This window comes from Colletotrichum jinshuiense, chromosome 6, assembly GCF_051148585.1.
Source record: "Colletotrichum jinshuiense chromosome 6, complete sequence".
NCBI classification, from domain to species: Eukaryota; Fungi; Ascomycota; class Sordariomycetes; order Glomerellales; family Glomerellaceae; genus Colletotrichum; species Colletotrichum jinshuiense.
In genome coordinates, this window is record NC_139313.1 from 4265166 (window position 1) to 4283507 (window position 18342).

Here is an 18342-nt window from a genome sequence, read left to right on the forward strand (position 1 = left end):
TTGTGGCCATACCCTTGACGTTCATTACGTCTTTCAAACTGATAGGCAACCCGTGAAGTGGCCCTATTGTTTTGCCTGTCTTTCGACGGTATTCGTCCAACTCTGTCGCTCGATGGAGGCCTTCTTCGAAAATTGGGTCGGAAAGAGGATTTGTGAGATAGTGGGCAATGACGGCGCGAGCGATAAAAGCCAAAAGAACTTCTTTCGCAGACAAAACACCCGTTTCCAGATCATGCAGCAGTTGACTTGGGGTTGACTCTGTAATCTCAATTTGACGAGTCGTCAGTTGGCCACTCTCGATTGGCCAGTCTAAGACGTTCGTAACGGCAGGCGGAGGGAGTAGCGGAACTTGTTTTCCAAGTGTACGAAGCCCCCAGGCCTCAATAGTCCTTCTTCTTTCAGTCTGCCTTGCGTTTGCAATGGTGTTCCATGTTGGCTCTGAGGTCGGATATAGAGCGTTTGGTTGATTTGACGATGACATTGCCAAGGGTTACGCCTGCAGGCTTGTAGAGGAAAGAAACGTTGTGATGTTCAGGTTCCAAGGAAAAGAAAAGAGGCATCGCGTACGAGATAGAAAATAGCGAGGAACCAGAAATATATGGGTTTGACTTACGCGGATGAGAGACTGGAGGGTGAGTTACCATAGATAAATAATATGCAGGAGCTCTATGTCCGTAATTGTCAATAAGTGGCAAGTGCATGTGCCGAGTTAGACATATAGGCTCGGAATTAACCGGCTTCGTTGGATCGGCTAGATCGAAGGACAATTTAACATGGTGCATCAGTACTATTTTGATAAAAAGATAACGTAGAAGTTTGTGGTTGGAGGCGTCATGAAATGCCAGAAAATCCACAGTCCTCCAAAGTCACTTGTGATGTGGGGTAGAGAAAAGTCTCCGTCGGAGAAAAGAAGTGTGCAACTGCGTTTTACCGATCCATTTTGTTTCGTTGCGGACCTCTCGCTTACAGTATCACTATCAAATCCCCTTTAATTTGATTCAAATCCCGTTTTATTTCGGATCTGACCTACGTCAAACTTAATGGGTAAAGGCACATATGGTGTGATAGGAAAGCGACTGCAGTACGTCCGGTTTTGCTGACTTTCAATTGTCACTGGTTCTCGCAACAGCATGGTTTAGGCAGGAGGGTTCGATACGACTACAAGCATTTACTTATATTGGCGTTCCAATAGCGCATTGAGGTTGCGTCAGCTACAGCAGGGGAACAATCTTGTTCATCTCAGTAACTATCTGGTGCATACTGATGTACGGCCTACCCGATGAATTAAACGTCTGCTGCCGATTGAGGCTTGACGTTCTCGATTTCCAAAGCCTTTGCAACAACTTCCTAATAACCTTTGTGTGTTCCATAGTGTAGAGACGCTCAAGATCATAAAGCAGGTTCAAAATTGCTTGCTCATGCTGATTTTGCCCGGCGCTACATCCACAGCCTGCTGTAACCAATGGCCATAAAAGAGCATTGCCTATAGTTATTTCCTGCTGTGAGCTGAGCTCGATGATTGCCTGGCTGTTAGATATGATCTCCGCCACGTACGCATCCCTGAGAGTTTGACGATCTGTTCTTATGGGATCCAGGACGTTGGCATGAAACCCGAAGGACGTCCAAAGGTAGAGAAATGCAGCCATTCGTATTGTTTCCCACGCAGTCCGCAGCGCCAGCTTCCCAAGCGATGACAGCTCGGAAGGGGGCGACGGCATGGCCCACTGCTTCAAAGATGTTTCTAAATCGTCGGACGCGCCCTGACCAACAATTGCTGATTCTACAAAATCAGTATTGTTGCAAGTGTGCGTATACTGTAAGTATGGAATACTTACGCGGTGAGAAGAGAGATGTAGGCTGGCCATCGTGCGAAAATGACTGGTGCATGGCCATATGCACATTGTCATCGACAAATTCGGCGATGTCCGCTATAATTGTAACCAGTGATTCTGGATATCCCGTCATGGTTTCTAGGGCCGTCAGCTCCCCTGCTGCTTTAGCAGAGACGCGATGTGCCATCCAAGACGTCCAAGCCTTTTGCGACGGCTGCTTGCGACCGAGCCAGAAGGCCGAGATATCTTGCCAGGCGGAAGCGCCCATGAGGAAGCGGCCGAGAGGCGTGGATGCCAGAAGCGTCTGATCTGCCATGCGTACAATACCAACCATGCCTCGAACATGTTGTACCGAACATCCGTCGCACTGACCTAACGTAAACATGCTTAAGATTAGAGACGATGCCAAAAGTTGGTGGATCCATTCAATGTCGAGATTGTTAGCTTTAGCCGCATTTATCTCGTCGCGCAACTGGGATAATGCCATCTGATAGTGATACAAATCCGTCGGCGAGCGGTCTGAAAGGCTAGAGCCTAGAGAAAGTAGTCCATGGCGAATAGATGGTGATTTAAGACACAATGGTAGGATCATACGCAGCAGAGAGGGCGCAGACTTGTTGATTGCAGCGAAGGCGCGTCTACTTCTTCGAATGACTTGAGTGGCCGCAGTGGCCATGTTGTTAGCGCGTCATAATTCGAGAGACGGTATGGACGAGAAAGAGTAGCACGGGAAGCGGCAGAGAAAGCCCAGCTATGAGGCAAATGCCATTTCAAAACCTCGACTACATTGTTTAGACCGGTACTGCATCTGACCGTACTGACCTCTGCACAGGTTTTGGGTTTCTTCCCCGGAAAGTAGAGGACCGGATTCCCAAATGGACACGTCGGGATACATATCAAATATGCCGTGGTAGGAAATAGTGAATCGATTGGGGTTAACAGATCAGCAATACATGGGAAGCTTCTAAAACGGTAGAAGCAACATGTGGATAGTTGTCAAGGCACAAACGGGATGGAATTCCGAAGACAGCTTGAGGAGGGGGTTGAAGCCAACAGAAAAGATAAGGCAGCATTCGATAGCACCATGCATGGGCTCCGATTGGCTGTCGGGAAATATTGATCTTAACATGTCGCATCTTTCACGTGATAAGGTAATCCTGGTATCCCTTATCTACTTGGTGACAAATGACCCATCCCTCAAGCCTAATTACATCCCGTCGGGCCTTTAAATTCTGTCGCATTGAAGGCCTCGCGGTCAATTCTCCGCTCCCCACAGCGCATCTCTTCTACTTCTCCGCAGTTGCTTTTATACTATCATTAACGTGTGAGATTCTGTCCAATGGCTCGAGCGTGCGATCGATGCTGCTTTTTGGTCAGTTACTCTTTTCTCTTACGCAATTTTCCGTACATTTAGTATCCAGCAACCAACCTTTATTATCTTATACGCAGAAAACCCAGTGCGATGGAGTGACGCCGTGCTCCCGTTGCAAGCGCGTTGGCATTCCATGTCTTCGTGAACGGCCTGCTCGCCGAAGAGGAAGACCGCCGCACGACATCAGGACAGTGCATCAGTCAAAAGGAACATCCGCAACAAGTACCTCGAACAACTCATTCCGTGTGTCAATCGGCGTTAGGAATTCGCCTGCAACGCAAGCACCAGAGGCGTCACCCTGTCCATCGCCTATTCCTCCACTGACTTCTGGGGAAAACGACCAGCAGAATTCGGAACCAGGCCACCCCACAAGTCTGAATGTCGTGGACGAGAACTTGGACGAAGATGATAGCTACCAAAATGGTCAAGAAGAAATCGACGGGGAAAGAAGTCTCAGTGTTGCTGAGGCTCGCGGCGACGACCCTGATGTCATCACCGCGGGACTCGATACGCCATGCGCGAATCTAGCTGCCTCTTTCCTTGTATTTGATGAGATCACTGCACTTGGTCTTGATTTTGAGGGTGCGCAGAATTTACTTTCAAGTCTCTTCCAGCAACCGGAAAGACTTGGCATCTTCAATGCATTATCGGACCTTCCCCAAGAACTCTCAATGCCCTCCAGGTTTGACTTGTCTGGGGCTTGGCCACTTGATCTACATTTCATGCTTCTTGCTGCTGGACTGGAACTCACTGAGCCCGCTCAGCTGTCGTCTACCGCCCGAGAGAATGCCGACCTGCTTATTGACACTCTCCGAATCGAGTCTCTAAAGCGGCTCCCGCTGCTAGCATGGAAGTCTTCTGATTTGAGTGTTTCACAGTGCCTTGCACTGATGATAGCGAGTCATACGTGGAGTCTGACGCCTGACATCATGGACATCGCATGCCGCTGGAACTCCATTGCGGGTTTGATATGGCACGATCTCTATCAGCAGGACAGCCTGGCTCAATCCAAACCAGAAATTTTTGATAGGTCCGTATCTATATCAGAGCAATTCTGCGATGGCCTCGAATCCTAACCAAAATTAAGGACTGGTAAAGCTATTGAGGTTCAAAAAGCGTGAGGTCCTACTCTTTCAGCTGCTATGTCCTGCAGTCCTCGTTCTGATGGTGTGTTGTCTAGGGTACTTAGCTTGTTGCAATACAGGTTGCCGACAATATCAAAAGTCCCCCATGCACAGGACTCGACACAATATCACGAATCTCCGGTGTCAACCCATTGGGAATCCGCTTCTGCTTCAACTAGTACAGGATGTGACTTTTTCTCTCTCTTCACACCTTTGATAGAGTACGTATAAATCTCTCCCCATGCTCTCTGATAGCATGAATGGCTTTCCAGGCGGTTGAGTTGGTTAAAATAAAATTGTAGGCCGCTCCTGAAAGTGACAGAAGGTCAATTGGATGTATCTGCATTGGATGCAGTGAGAAATAGCTTGGAAGTCTATTTCCTCCAATTTCCAACCTCTCTTCTTGAGCTCCGTTGCCTTAGGTATCCTTACCAAGCAGAGGCCATGATATGGTTTCATGGCATTTTCATTCTTACATGTACGCCATCCATCTCCTCGGTTGAATTATTATGTTGCTAGTTTATTAACCATTCTCGCAGATGTTAATCGAGATCTGTTCCATATCTTAACCAGCGACAGTCTTCCTTCGAGTCCAGAGTTTCTGGCAGCATTAGAACACGCCATTTTAGTAGGAGAGGTGAGAAGAATTCGAACCTTGCCTGGAAACTGCTCATTCGCAACACCTAGGTGCTGCCCTACCTCCTACAGCTCGATCCCAATTGTAATTTGCTATCACCCGCTACCTGTTTCTTTGTGATACTTTCCTCGACGATCACATCAGTTGCCTTGAGGCAATTTCTCTATCCACTCGACAGAGCAGGTGCGCAAAATGTCAACATTACCGCACCAACAACTCTGCTAATTTCAGCTGAAAATCATTTACGCCTTCTGCACTGTCTTTTTCACACATCGCGATTTACTTCAAGTTTAATCTCTAGTGTGCGTGATTACCTTTCAGCATTGTCTGAAAGCACCACAACGGAGAACTGGGCCATTCTAAACAGTGCCCTGGATGAACTAGGACACTATCGGTGGTGTACTGGGGGTCGCGGAGTAGTTAGATTGTCAGATGTCACTACTGAAGCTATTAGAAACCAAGGCTCAGGTGCTTGTGCATCGCAACCTGACCATGCTCAAAGGCTGTCTGCTATTGAAAGCATATGTTCCCCTAAAGCTAGGATTTGCCTGCCTGGTTGCTTTGAGATGAGCATCAGGCTCTTATAGCCGATTGAATGCCACGGTTATTGGTTCCCAAGATTAAGACGTTCTCAACACTGTACATGATGATGATGTTATCACAACTACCTCACAACGCTACTAAAAATGCTTGTTTCCCACACCTATCCACCTCAAATCACTCATCGCTCAAGGGCAGTATAAAGAAGAGAGCCATGAATCATCAACTACCTAGATGGTGGCACGTGGAGGCCAACGGGGTCTTTTGGCCTCGCAGACTGCTTAACGTGTACGGAGTCGCCGCTGGCATATCACAGAGCCCTTTCTGATTTGCAGTGCATTTAGTTTCGTTTCGGTCGTGCGTGCAGAGCCTTTTCTGTTGTGAGGGGGCGAATCAAGAATTGCCCGTGGCTTCATAACACGAGGTCTGCCCCAGCTTTTCCACCAATCAAAGCTACCACGCCATGCAGTGGGTGACAAATAATTTACCGCCGGGCTATTTCTAACGTCAATAACTCCTGTACGTACTAGATTGCCATCTCCAATATCAATGATTGTGTACAAATGTTCCAAGCCGCATTTCATATCTTCATAATTCAATACGTCACCATTCACAATCCTGCCTATATGTTATCGTTATGTCCCGTGGTTGCGAAAACATGTTAAAAGCAGGACTACATAAAACCTATGATCTTTGTCAGAAAAAGTTTGCTACGGATGACCACAGGTTGCAATTTTCTCTCGTCTTCAACTACTGCAAACACCATGAGCCCCCTTGAGGTTAAACTTACAGCTCCGAATGGAATTACATGGAACCAGCCTGTTGGCCTCTTCATTAACGGAAAATTCGTTGAATCTAGCGATGGTCAGACCTTAGCCACAGTCAACCCAGCGTAAGTTAAGCAACCCTAATTTTCTTTGATGGTTTACCAAGTCGTCGTATCTCCAGATTTTGTTACCTTTCTAAAATTGATATTTTAGTTCTGAAGATGAGATAGCCCCTGTATTTATTGCAAGCCACAATGATGTCGACAGTGCGGCAAAGGCAGCCTTTGCCGCTTTCTCGAACCCTGCTTGGGCAGACTTGTCAGGAACCGACCGAGGAATGTTACTGAACAAGCTGGCCTCTCTGATGGAAGAAAATGCCAACGTACTGGCAACAATCGAATCCCTCAACACCGGCAAGGCCTATTCAATTGCTTTAGAGGGTGACATTGAGGACGCAATCAAAATCGTCCGCTACTACGCCGGCTTCGCAGACAAAATCCACGGCCAAACCATTGACGCAGGGAGAGACAAGTTTGCCTATACCGCTAAAGTTCCGGTCGGAGTGTGCGGCCTTATTGTGCCATGGAACTTTCCATTGAACATGGCCATCACCAAATTAGCACCGGCGCTCTGCTGTGGAAATACGGTGTTGTTGAAACCATCAGAGATCACACCACTTTCTGTTCTCTACTTGGCCACGCTAGTCAATCAGGCCGGGTTTCCTCCTGGTGTGGTGAACATTGTCAACGGCCTTGGCACGGTTGCCGGTGCTGCCATCGCTACACATCCTCAAGTTTCAAAAGTCTCTTTTACGGGCAGTACTCAAATCGGCAAGGAAATAATGAGAATGGCTAGTACCAATATGAAGCAAGTCACGCTCGAGACCGGGGGTAAATCACCTCTCATCGTTTTCAGCGATGCCAATCTTGAATTGGCCGCTCAATGGGCTCACCTTGGCTTTACCTTCAATCAAGGCGAGTTGTGTACGGCCACCACACGTATCTTCGTTCACGATGACATCTATGATGGCTTTCTCAAAGAATTAAAGGGCGTCATAGGAAAACATCGTATTGGAGATCCCTTTGACGAAGATACTTATCTCGGACCCCTCATTGGCAGAGCGCACTACGACCGAGTGCTGAACTACATTGCTGTCGGCAAGGAGGAGGGCGCCAGGGACATCATTGATATGGGCACTTTGAAAGACTTTGAAAAGGGCTTTTACGTCAGGCCTTCTGTCTTTGTTGACGTCAAGCCGACGATGCGCATATATCGAGAAGAGATCTTTGGCCCCTGTGCCGTCGTGCTGCGATTCAAGAACGATGACGAGGCGATTCAAATGGCCAACGATTCAATCTATGGCCTTGGAAGCGCCATATTTACGGAAAACATCAACAAGGCGCATAAGGTTGCTCAGCGCATCGAGGCCGGTATGGTATGGATTAACAGCAGCAACGACTCGGACTTTAGAGTGCCATTTGGCGGGGTGAAACAAAGTGGCGTGGGTAGAGAGCTTGGAGAAGCTGGCCTCGAAGCCTATTATAATATCAAGGCAGTTCATGTCAATGTGGGTGCCGCCCTGCCATTTTGAGTAGTATTTAGGCCACATTGATATTGTAGTCTAGCCCGGAAGCTCGCCAATAATGTTACGCTCATTTTTAACAATATACCGCTACGTAAGAACAAATCTTTTGAACCTAGTAATCACCATGTATTCAAGCTTGTCAGGCAGTGGCTCGAGATAACGCGCTCATTCGAATGAGTAATTACGAGCCAATTTTCTTCATTCATCATAGTATTCCACTCAACGGTTTGCTGATTTCTGTCCGTTGACACTACTTGACTCGATCTAATTTGCCGTTGGGCTCTTGGGCTGATATCAATCTAAAGCGATTATTCTAATGATGTCCCGCATTATCATTCCGTCGATCGTCGATCCAACAAACCAAAATGAAAATGAAAGAAAAAAAGAGAGAGAAAAGAAAAGTGTGAAGAGGGAGAGGATGAAACAAAACCATTTTGACCTTTCATTTCTCTGCATGACCGCTGTATTTCTGACTCAAATTTTTGAACGACAATAACAGAGCCTATTTGGGCATGAGGCAACTACAGATGATCATGACAGCCTCAAGTAAACTACAGATGCCGAGTAACCATTGGCATCACAGAATATCTGCACAGCTAGAAGCTTAACATATTTAAATATGTGACTGCTGAGCCGTTAAGTTTTTGATGTGTTGAAGTAAAAATTGAAAAGTCAGCAGTGGGGAGCGGCAGTGAAGATATCGCCGGCAGCGGAACGAGGCCGCACTGCCACTCGCCGTTTGCTGGCCCGGAGATTCTATCCCTAGGCTTTAGTACTTCTACCCATATTCTGGCGGAATATTCTATTCTGTAACCGAATTGGCTACAACTAAAACATCGCGAGGCATGTTTCTGCACTGGAAAAGCCGCATCTGCTCTTTGATCGAATGGAACTCTTGATTCGACGAATTCGGCGATGTTCTTTCTTTCCAGAGCCACAACGAGACAGCAGTAGATAAAGGCAATCCATAGGGCCAACAAATTCATAAAAAATTGTGGAAGTTGCGCCTTAAATACTGTCTCAGGCAACATCCCGCCAATATGCCTTGGGAAACCAATCTGGAACAGCCGTCCTAGTTTCATCTAGATAACCCAACATGACATCGGTCGCAACTGTAGCACAAGCAAAGCATCTTGCCATACCTTCTCCATTATGTCCAACGGATACGAATTCTCCAGGGCTACCCTTCACCGGTCTGCCAACAATGCTAGCGCCATTGGCTGTGAAGCCCTGGATTCCTGTCCAATCGTACATGATTCTGTCTTTGGCGCTACTCTCGGTAAACCAGCGAGGAAATGTCGATTCGAGAAATTCGACCATTTCCTTCTTGATTGGATCTTCATCCGGAATCGTTCGCGTGTCATCGTAATCATGTAGATACTCTGCTTTGGCGAGCCCGTAGAGAAATGGGCCCTTATTTGGCGTCTGTTGAACCCAATGCCAAAAGTCTGCGTAACCAAACCCCGTTTCAAGCTGAGGTGCACTAGGGCCATTGTCGGGCTGGACGCCCAACATGTGAGCTTTGCAGCCATAGACACCATCGATGCCGTTTAGCTCAGAAATCAAATGCTTTGCGTAGCCGTTTGTGGCATGAAATATGGCACGCGACCGCACTGCGCCTTTTTCGGAATTAACAGTGTAAGGGTGGGAGGAAGACTCCTGCTTAGACACAGAAGTCACTGGAGTGAACGGGTGAATTGACAGAGTCGGCATTCGTTGTATCGCGTTCCTCAAAAGCAGGTTGACAAACTTCCTAGGGTAGAGGGTGCCTGACTTTTCCAAGAATGCAGCACCATGCTCTGCGTGTGCGATTCCGACTTTCTTGTGTCATAGTCAATATCATTGGCCTCCTAGGCTCTAGAATGTTTACTTACCTTGATAACTTCTTCTGCACTCAAAATAGTGCCCTCATGAGCATGTCCGTAAGCTGCTGCGAACTCTATGTCTAGCTCATATTCCTTACGCTCTTCTGCTGTTTCGAAAACAACAATGGTACCATTAAGCCGGAGGTCCACATCGTCGGCAGCCTTGAGCTCATCGATGCAGTCCAAAAGCATGTCGCGGTTCCTAAGTACCATCTGGCGCATGCGAAGCGCATCCTCGGCATCATAGTGGTGGAGTAGTTCTCGGATATTGTACACCTCAGGACGGCATATGTGGCCACCATTTCTGCCAGTGGCACCGGTACAGATACCCCGAGCTTCAAAAAGGGCAACACGGAGATCTGGCCTCTTCTGGGCAAGCTGATGTACCACCGTAGCACCCGTGATGCCTGAACCAACGATAACAACATCGACCTCTTCCGGAATTGAAACAGACTGATACTGAGCGTCCAGGTCAATGGCAAAGTTTCTAATCCAATAGGACTGTGAGGATGCCGGCTTCTCCGGAAAATGTGCCGGGTTGGGAGCAGGTTGATCTGCATGCCCAATACTCTGTAACCCGGATGAAAAGGCGGTGCCGTGCGACATGTCTGAGGGTAAATGGTAGGTTGATTTGAATGCAGGATATATGAAGTTCGAGTTAGAATTGAATGGCAGCGTAATGCCGGTGAACGGGTTCAATAAGACGTTGGTGGTTGCAGTAGCCGTTTGTTATATGATGTTACAAACAAGCCGGCAGTGCTTATCCAAATTCTTGCTGGCAATTATTTTATCTTCGAAGTGGACATTCTTGTTTGCTCTATGACCTCATGTTAGTGACGTGATGGACAAGTGGCTCGATGAGGTGCGGGCATGACCAACAAGAAACACCGCACAAATTACGGCAAACAGATGCTTGGCTTCAGAATAGAGCGAAGAGCTAGTTCTACTATTCGATCTTGACTGACTTGGCACAAGCAGCTACGATCCCTCGGTGGAAACTGGGAGCTCTCTGGGGTATCGACAGCGCTTGACTGGAGTCAAGCGTCTATGAACCAGGGTTATCAGAGGTGCTTTATCAAATAGCCCGTCGGCAGATTTTAGCTGACTATAACAGCGGGGGGTGGTGTTGTCTGATAAGCGGACCCACACAAAGACGGCTTGTGAGTAGGTATTGTGGGTCTTGAGAGTGGAGAAACTTCAGTTGTTATCTCTCGGCTTGTCTACTGAGTCCTTACCTCTGAGAGAGTCTGTACAAAATTACCGGGGAATTTCGGCAGATCACATTTCTCCCGACGGCATTAATCAATTCTACCCCTGAAAAATACCTACCACTTGACATTCTCAACACTTGAGTGCCGACATTAAGCAGTTAAAAGACAATAGATTATAGCTATGCTTGCGTATAAGAAGAATGAGGTTTGGCCAACAAGCATATTATATCGTGACTGCCAACGCTGTCTCGAGGCTTCATTCAACATCCGAGGAACGACTATCTTCGTACTTGTCCACTTTAGCGGGCAAGCTTCTGCTCATAGATTCTGAATCCATCCTCAAGATTTTCACGATGCGCGCCACTGCTTTATTGGTGGCTGGACTTTTTAGTCTAGTGGTTGCTGATGACCCTCCGGTCGCACCCACGAACCCATATTGCACAGGCCAGTGTTACGACAACTTTACGATCGGGTGGGAGTTTGATTCGGGCAACTGGGTCTCCGCCAACATATCTCTTGATGATTTCTGGGACCTGCCCGCCAACATCTCTACTGCGAAACCCGGTGACATTCTGAAGTGGCAAGATCTCGATGCCGCTACCACTATCAGCAACTGGACCATTCCTGGTGGCATGTCTCTTTCTCGCTTTCAGTACGCCAGTGAAGACATCGACAACACGACTGTTGCAGCCTCGGCATTTCTACTTCTACCTTATTCGCCTCGATACCCTGCCAAGAAACTTCGAACTATTGTTTGGTCCCACGGTACTGCCGGTATTGCTGGTATCTGCTCGCCTTCAAACCATCGAAATCTCTACTATGACTGGGCCGGACCCTACGCCTTTGCGCAGCTTGGTTATGCCGTTATTGGGCCTGACTATGCTGGCCTGGGTACCAGCACTCCCAGAGGCTTTGAGTACGGCGCGGGCTGGACGCATGCAGCAGATGTTGCATTCAGCCTCGTTGCAGCCAGAAAGAGGATTGGAGATATCCTTACGGACGAATGGGTCTCTATAGGCCAGAGCGAAGGAGGTTTGACTGCATGGCGAACCAACGAGAGGCTTGCTTTGGAGGGACAAGATGCCCTTCACAAGGCTGGGAAGTTCTTGGGATCGGTTGCCATTGCACCAGCCAATCGCCCTGTTGATCTTGCCATTGCCTTAATGAACACTCCACCTAATGAAGACGGCTCCGGTACCGCAATTGTCGGCTACCAGTTACCCAACATCGCCAATCTTTACCCTGACCTCCATATTGAGGATTTTCTTTCAGAAGAAACAATTGGACGGCTGCCGCTTTCACAGCAGAGTTGCACCTACGGGGCGTTCTACCTTTTCAGCTACATGTCACCCGAAGAGTTCTATGTTAACTCATCGTGGACTGATCATCCTGCGGTTCTTGACTGGCGAAAGGTGTATAACCGCGAAGGAATGTGGAAGCTGTCTGCACCTCAGCTTTTAGTTCACGGGACTGGGGATGGAATTGTCCCTTTCTATTTGTCAGAGGAGGACTACAACACAACTTGCTCGCTTTACCCGGACTCTTCCTTGAAGTTTTATACTTATGAAGGTCAAAATCACGATACTGTTACTGCGGCTGCTCAGGTTGACTACATGGCATGGGTTGATGACCTTTTCAACGGCAAAACAGTTGAGCCCGGTTGTGCTCGCTACGATATCCACCCTTTGACGGACCACTGGCAAACTACGGCCACTCCTTACGACGGCAACTTAGGCTAGTATTTCTTGGGTTCACCTTGATACTAGCCAGTTGCGCAATCGTAAATGGCATCCTACAGATGTTTTCCGGGTTTAGTTGCCGGGTCTTGGTTGAAGCCGAAATTTTCTTCTTTTTTTTTTGGAATGCCTCTTGGCAAACTCCATACCTTTATTTCTAAATTGAATGTTTTTGGCATTCGCTATAGATTCAATCTCATTTTGCATTGGCGACGAATTAAATGAAGTGGCTCTTTGCATCCTACACTCATGTTCCACGAGTGACATGAACTATGTCGTTAAATACTTTGTTAAGATTGCTAAGTTAGCACCCTGATGCAACATCAAATCCTGCGTGTACTATGACATATACCGCCCTCACTACCGTCGACGTATCATATGATCGGGAACAACAAGACATGTTTATAGATTAGAAGCAATTGGAGTTTTGCTCAATGAACGTAGTTTCTGTGGCTAGGCTCTTAATGATTTCGAAGGACTTTTGTGACGATTCATTGGTCATTTTTCATCTCGGTGCATATTTGTATCTTTAATGGAATTAAACTCCCTCTACAAAATCAACAGATGGTTATTCGTCTGACACAAATGGGAACAGACTTCGCACGGAATCAGGCTACACCGAGAATACATTTAGGCTGATGAGCTATATAGGTATACAGAACGAAATCCCACCCCTGACATCAACACAATACTAATCTCACAAGCTTACAGAACTGATCTCAGAAGAAGCTTCAACCGTAGCTTGGGAAGACAACCGACTAGCCCCTTTTCATCATTTCATCGGTTATTTCTCCTTCGAGCTCCTTTCAAACCACCACGTTCCCAGTTGAATGCTTCATGTTGGGCGTAACACCCGCAATAATGGAGAATGACGAGGAAGGCGTTTCGGTTGATATCTCGCTATTGCGCGAACGCCAAGCTGCCAATAACTCCTGGTCCACTCCAGTGTAGTGACGACTGCCATGCCAAAACCAAAGGATTACTGACACAATGATAGCCGCAGACAATACTACAAAATTGTAGTTGAGGGTAGCACCGGTCCATTTTGCTTCGGGAGGAAAGCACTCCATGATTGTCATATATGTAACCGTGAGAAGACCCCAAACATGAATAGGCTTGCTGAAACGGCCTAGATGCCAAGGTCCGGGAACCCAACGGCCATTGTCGAAGAGCCGGAAGACCATGGGCATCGCGTAGAGGATCATAATAACAATGACTGCCAGAGAGTATATGATTTCGGACGCCGTGGGAGAGAAGCCTAGCAGGAGCAAAAGCATGCCTCCTACTGTAAGGAACAATGAGCTCCAGATTGGCATGTTGCTGTATGGAGAAATGTAGGTGTTGGATTACGTGACCAGAATACGGGCAGGCGGTCAGCAGCAGCTGCCGGCCGCCGGCCGCGGCAGCGGCCGCAGCAGCGGAGCCCGGAGATTACGTCTCCGGGCTGCCCACAGCTATATCTACACTTCCGCTGCTGCTGCTGCCAACCTTCTACTTTCCCTTCTACATACCGATTTACAGCTTCCGAATATACCATATTGATATTCGGCGAGCTCCAGCCCATACGGGCAGTCCTGTTGTATACAACAGATACCCTGTGATTCCAACACTGATCAGTGGTTAACTTCACAGTTGCCACTACGTGGTTAACTTCACAACCACTACGATTCGTGGATAGCTTTACTGCTACAACCACGATACCGCAGATCAGCAAGGTCAAGCAGAAGAGACAGCGCTGTTGATCCCCCTATCCGTTCCGACCGGTCCAGGCAGATCTAACGGTACTGTGCTAACGAAGCTATCGCGGATCCCATTTAGTCTGTTCCGACCAGCCTGCTTAGGATCTCGCGATACCTTCGAATCTCTAGAAGAAACGGGCTTTGATTCCGCCTAGCTGGAGAGCGTCCATCACGTAGTCCCCCTATTCACCGCCTACTTCGCCTTCCTCTAACCTACCTACCTACATACTTTCTTCTTCTAACCTTATTACCTACACTACCCCTGGCGACAAGGATTATTATCAATAACCTCACTTTTCCCCCTGATCACGTCAACGATCACGTCAACTGACGGTAATTACGCAGCCCAGCCAGCTACGCCGAGAAAACCCGACTTCAACAGGGTCAACAGCGGCAACGGCGGCTCTTCCATACTGCCGCTGGCAGCAGCTATTCCATATACTACTGCCAGCAGCAGCCAGCTCTTCCACACAGTTGGAAGCAGCAGATCGTCCACCCGGCCGCCGCCACCAGCCAGCTCCACGAGACAGCTGGCGGCAGCTCTTCCACTCCTTCCACTTCCACTTCCACTTCCACAACAACAACTTCAACTTCAACCTTCCACCTCTTCAACCTACTGTTCAACCTACTGCCCAGCCTACGCGAAAAGGTCTTCCAGACAACCAGCAGTAATCCGCCTAACGAACGTATACGCCTCTAACGCTGCGGCTGAAGAGAAACGCCCGTAATCAAGGTGTTGTCAGCCTACCTGCCTGGAAGATCCACCACTTCGCGCTGGGAGATCCACCACATCGCCCAAGATGGCATCACCTGCCCCATCTACTACGCCGTCCGCTGCTCCATCTACGTCAACCAACAGCAGCACAACTATACCTATTCCACCCAACCTACAGAGCTACGTTAACCAGTCAACCTGGGGCAATATAGCTATATTCAAGCCAGCAGCAGAGGATAATACAAAGCAGCAGGTTAACTCTACAATTATCTTTATAATGGAATAGTGCAGGATCAACAACCTCACAGGCAGAAGGCTGTGGGAGGAGATCAAACATTCTGTAGACGAGTAGCCTGAATCCACTTAGGCAGCAGCGACGTCGCAGATCGTCAAGTATCTACAGGAATACCTTCTCACTAATAGCGTCTACATCGCTACAGATGGTAGGCGGATCGCCAAGAGGATATACAACGTCTTCCAACTAGATACTTTCCACTATTAGACTAATAAAGAAATCAACAGAGTAGCTGCTAGGAATAGGTCGTTCCAACAGCTTATTTCCAACCTAGAATTCCGCAACGAAATACAGCAGCAACCACTAACAGTAGAAGAGCTCGATATCCAACAGAGGCAGCTGACCGCATCACCATCTACCACTCCACCAGTCCAGCCAACTATTCCACATGCTGTCAACCAGACTACCCAACAGCCAACTATCTATCAACCAGTAGATCAACAACCAACTAGGCAGCACACGCCTGTCCAGCACCAGGCTGCCCGGCACCCAGCTTTTCCACCTACTGCAACCCACGCCCACGTTATCCAACAGCAGCAAGTTGTCCAACAGCAGCAGACCGTACCAGACTACATGCCTGCAGCCAGGCAGCTTACAGATCTCAACAAGCTGTATACTAACGAGATGAAGTACGGCGGCGGCACGTACGATGTCTTAGAGGTCAAGCTGCTTATCTTCCACAACAACTGCCACAAAGTAGGAATACCACAAGCCCACTTTACCAGCACCATCTCCGCTATATTAAAAGGCCTAGCACTATCCTTCTACTACAACCACCTCTACTAAGTCAGTATACCACTAGACTTCCACACTATAGTCCAACGGATCAAGCAGAAGTTCGAGACGGAAGAGGCGCACCAGACCTATCTCACAGAGTGGCGCAACACAACCCTACCTCGCATCATCCAGAACAACCCTAATAAATCCAAGGTAGAATGCCTGGAGCTGCTGCTAGATAAGCTTACCAAGATCCAACGTACGCTTACAACGATCCACCAGTCTGACAAAGCACTACGTAACCAAGTGCTCAGCGCCTGTCGCAGCGTACGAGAGTGTAAACTCTGCCTATTCAGCCCAGCGCCTACGTACGAGGGAGTCTGCAGTCAACTGCAGTCAGCAATAGGTATTACAGCCCAGCGACAACAGCAGCAATTCACAGCTAGCCCACCAGAGCAGTATTGGACTGACCGTACGTATAATAGGCGTGGTAGAACCTCTAGATTTAGCCGCCAACAGTCACGCCAACAGCCTCGCCAACAGTCACGGCAATCGTCACGTCACCAGCCTACTGGCTACAGTAGAAATACGCCTCCTCCACCTGCTGTAAAGAAGTGCTACATCTACAACCGGCCAGGCTGCTAGTCAACAAAGCATACAGCAGACGAGCGGCGCAAGGCGTACGACCGCTTCAGGGCCAGCCAGCACGTACAGGATCCATCAACTGCTGCATACAGCCAGTTCCTCACCTGGCAGGAAGGTATCAAGGGCATCAGCGATGTGGAATCCACCGTCGATGCTGACGATCCGATCGCGTAATACTGCCAGGCTGTAAGATCAACAGCAACCAACAACAACAACGACAACAACAGCGACAGCGGCAGCGACAACGGGGAAGACGACAGTAGGCAGTACTTCACTACATCGTACTTCACAAGCCCAACTGCCCTCAACGGCAGTAAGATCACAGCAATACTGTCTAACCAGGCAGCTAACTACGTATTAACAAAGGAGGACTTCCAACCGCAACGGTTGATGCAACCAGTACAACCAAGTGATCCAGTAGATGTATTTACGCTGGAAGACCGATATTCTGCCTCGACGTTCCAGGGCATCATGCCCGATTCTGGCGCAGCTAGATTCTCTACAGCTAGCTACCAGCAGCTCCTTGCCCTCCAACGTAACGATCCATCTATTACGCTGGATACGTCAACTGCTGGTAATGCTAACATTCGCTTTAGATCAGGAGATCCACTAGTATCGCTTGGAACAACCACTGTTCCTACACCCTTCGGCCCTATCATATTCCACGTGGTACCCACCAACACCCCATTCCTACTATGCCTGCAGGACCTCAATCGACTAGGTATCCGATTCAACAACCTCACCAACGTCCTCCAGCAGGGCGATACCACTGTGCCTGTCGTACGAAAATGGGGCCACCCATGGATGCTGCTGGACCATTAGAAAGAGCAGTGGATAGCCTGGAACCATCTAACAGAGGTTGAACTACGGCGATTACACCGCCGATTCGGGCACCCGTTAATCCAACGTCTTTACAAGGTCCTCCAGCAGGCAGGCCACCCAGTCGAACTGGCAGCGATCGAACAGCTGACAAAGGTCTGTCAGCGCTGCCAACTTCACAGCCCAAGCCCAGCCAGGTTTAAATTCACACTTCACGACGATAATTACCTATTTAACTACCAGTTGGTGGTTGACGTGCTGTATCTAGACAGCAGGCCCGTTCTCCACGTCGTTGATACAGCCACTGCGTTTAATACAGCCCGATTCCTTAAGAATCTAACTGCAAAAGAGACGTGGGCAGCACTTCGATTGTGCTGGATCGACGTATACCAGGGCCCACCCGACTGGATCGTCGTTGACGCTGGAACCAACTTCCGATCGGCTGAATTCAGATAGTCTGCCAGATCGATGGGTATCTCTATCAAGGAGATCCCAGTGGAAGCCTACAACAGCGTTGGCAAAGTAGAAAGATATCATGCACTGCTGCGCCGGGCCTACGAAATAATACGGGTAGAAGATCCAGCTGCCAGCCTAGAGGCAGCCCTCCAAGCAGCAGTTAAGTCGATCAACGATACTGCTGGGCCCAACGGTCTAGTGCCTACATTGCTTGTGTTCGGCGCCTACCCACGCGTAGTAGACGATTCTACGCCCTCGCCCAACGTTGCCTAACGAGCAGCAGCGAT

The 18342-nt window shown here is 48.5% G+C and overlaps 5 protein-coding genes across 5 annotated transcripts; 3 read left to right on the forward strand and 2 right to left on the reverse strand.

Annotated features, from left to right (window-relative positions):
* Nucleotides 1–1211: 1211 nt before the first annotated feature.
* On the reverse strand, nucleotides 1212–2727 carry EsH8_VI_001084 (uncharacterized protein; the record flags this gene model as incomplete). The annotated part of the gene is made up of 3 exons (XM_083272337.1): nucleotides 1212–1780; nucleotides 1836–2486; nucleotides 2655–2727. The coding sequence occupies 3 exons, from the start codon at nucleotides 2725–2727 to the stop codon at nucleotides 1212–1214; spliced, it is 1293 nt and encodes a 430-aa protein (XP_083127511.1).
* Nucleotides 2728–3171: 444 nt separating this feature from the next.
* On the forward strand, nucleotides 3172–5552 carry EsH8_VI_001085 (Zn(II)2Cys6 transcription factor domain-containing protein; the record flags this gene model as incomplete). Its single annotated transcript, XM_083272338.1, has 7 exons — nucleotides 3172–3204; nucleotides 3282–4234; nucleotides 4292–4321; nucleotides 4385–4549; nucleotides 4631–4806; nucleotides 4868–4965; nucleotides 5016–5552. The coding sequence occupies 7 exons, from the start codon at nucleotides 3172–3174 to the stop codon at nucleotides 5550–5552; spliced, it is 1992 nt and encodes a 663-aa protein (XP_083127512.1).
* A 717-nt stretch (nucleotides 5553–6269) lies between these two features.
* EsH8_VI_001086 (uncharacterized protein) lies at nucleotides 6270–7863 on the forward strand (the record flags this gene model as incomplete). The annotated part of the gene is made up of 2 exons (XM_083272339.1): nucleotides 6270–6397; nucleotides 6486–7863. 2 exons carry the CDS (start codon nucleotides 6270–6272, stop codon nucleotides 7861–7863), a joined length of 1506 nt encoding a protein of 501 aa, XP_083127513.1.
* Nucleotides 7864–8877: 1014 nt separating this feature from the next.
* Nucleotides 8878–10328, reverse strand: EsH8_VI_001087 (NAD(P)/FAD-dependent oxidoreductase; the record flags this gene model as incomplete). Its single annotated transcript, XM_083272340.1, has 2 exons — nucleotides 8878–9678; nucleotides 9732–10328. 2 exons carry the CDS (start codon nucleotides 10326–10328, stop codon nucleotides 8878–8880), a joined length of 1398 nt encoding a protein of 465 aa, XP_083127514.1.
* Nucleotides 10329–11286: 958 nt separating this feature from the next.
* On the forward strand, nucleotides 11287–12672 carry EsH8_VI_001088 (uncharacterized protein; the record flags this gene model as incomplete). The annotated part of the gene is made up of 1 exon (XM_083272341.1): nucleotides 11287–12672. One exon carries the CDS (start codon nucleotides 11287–11289, stop codon nucleotides 12670–12672), a length of 1386 nt encoding a protein of 461 aa, XP_083127515.1.
* Nucleotides 12673–18342: the final 5670 nt, after the last annotated feature.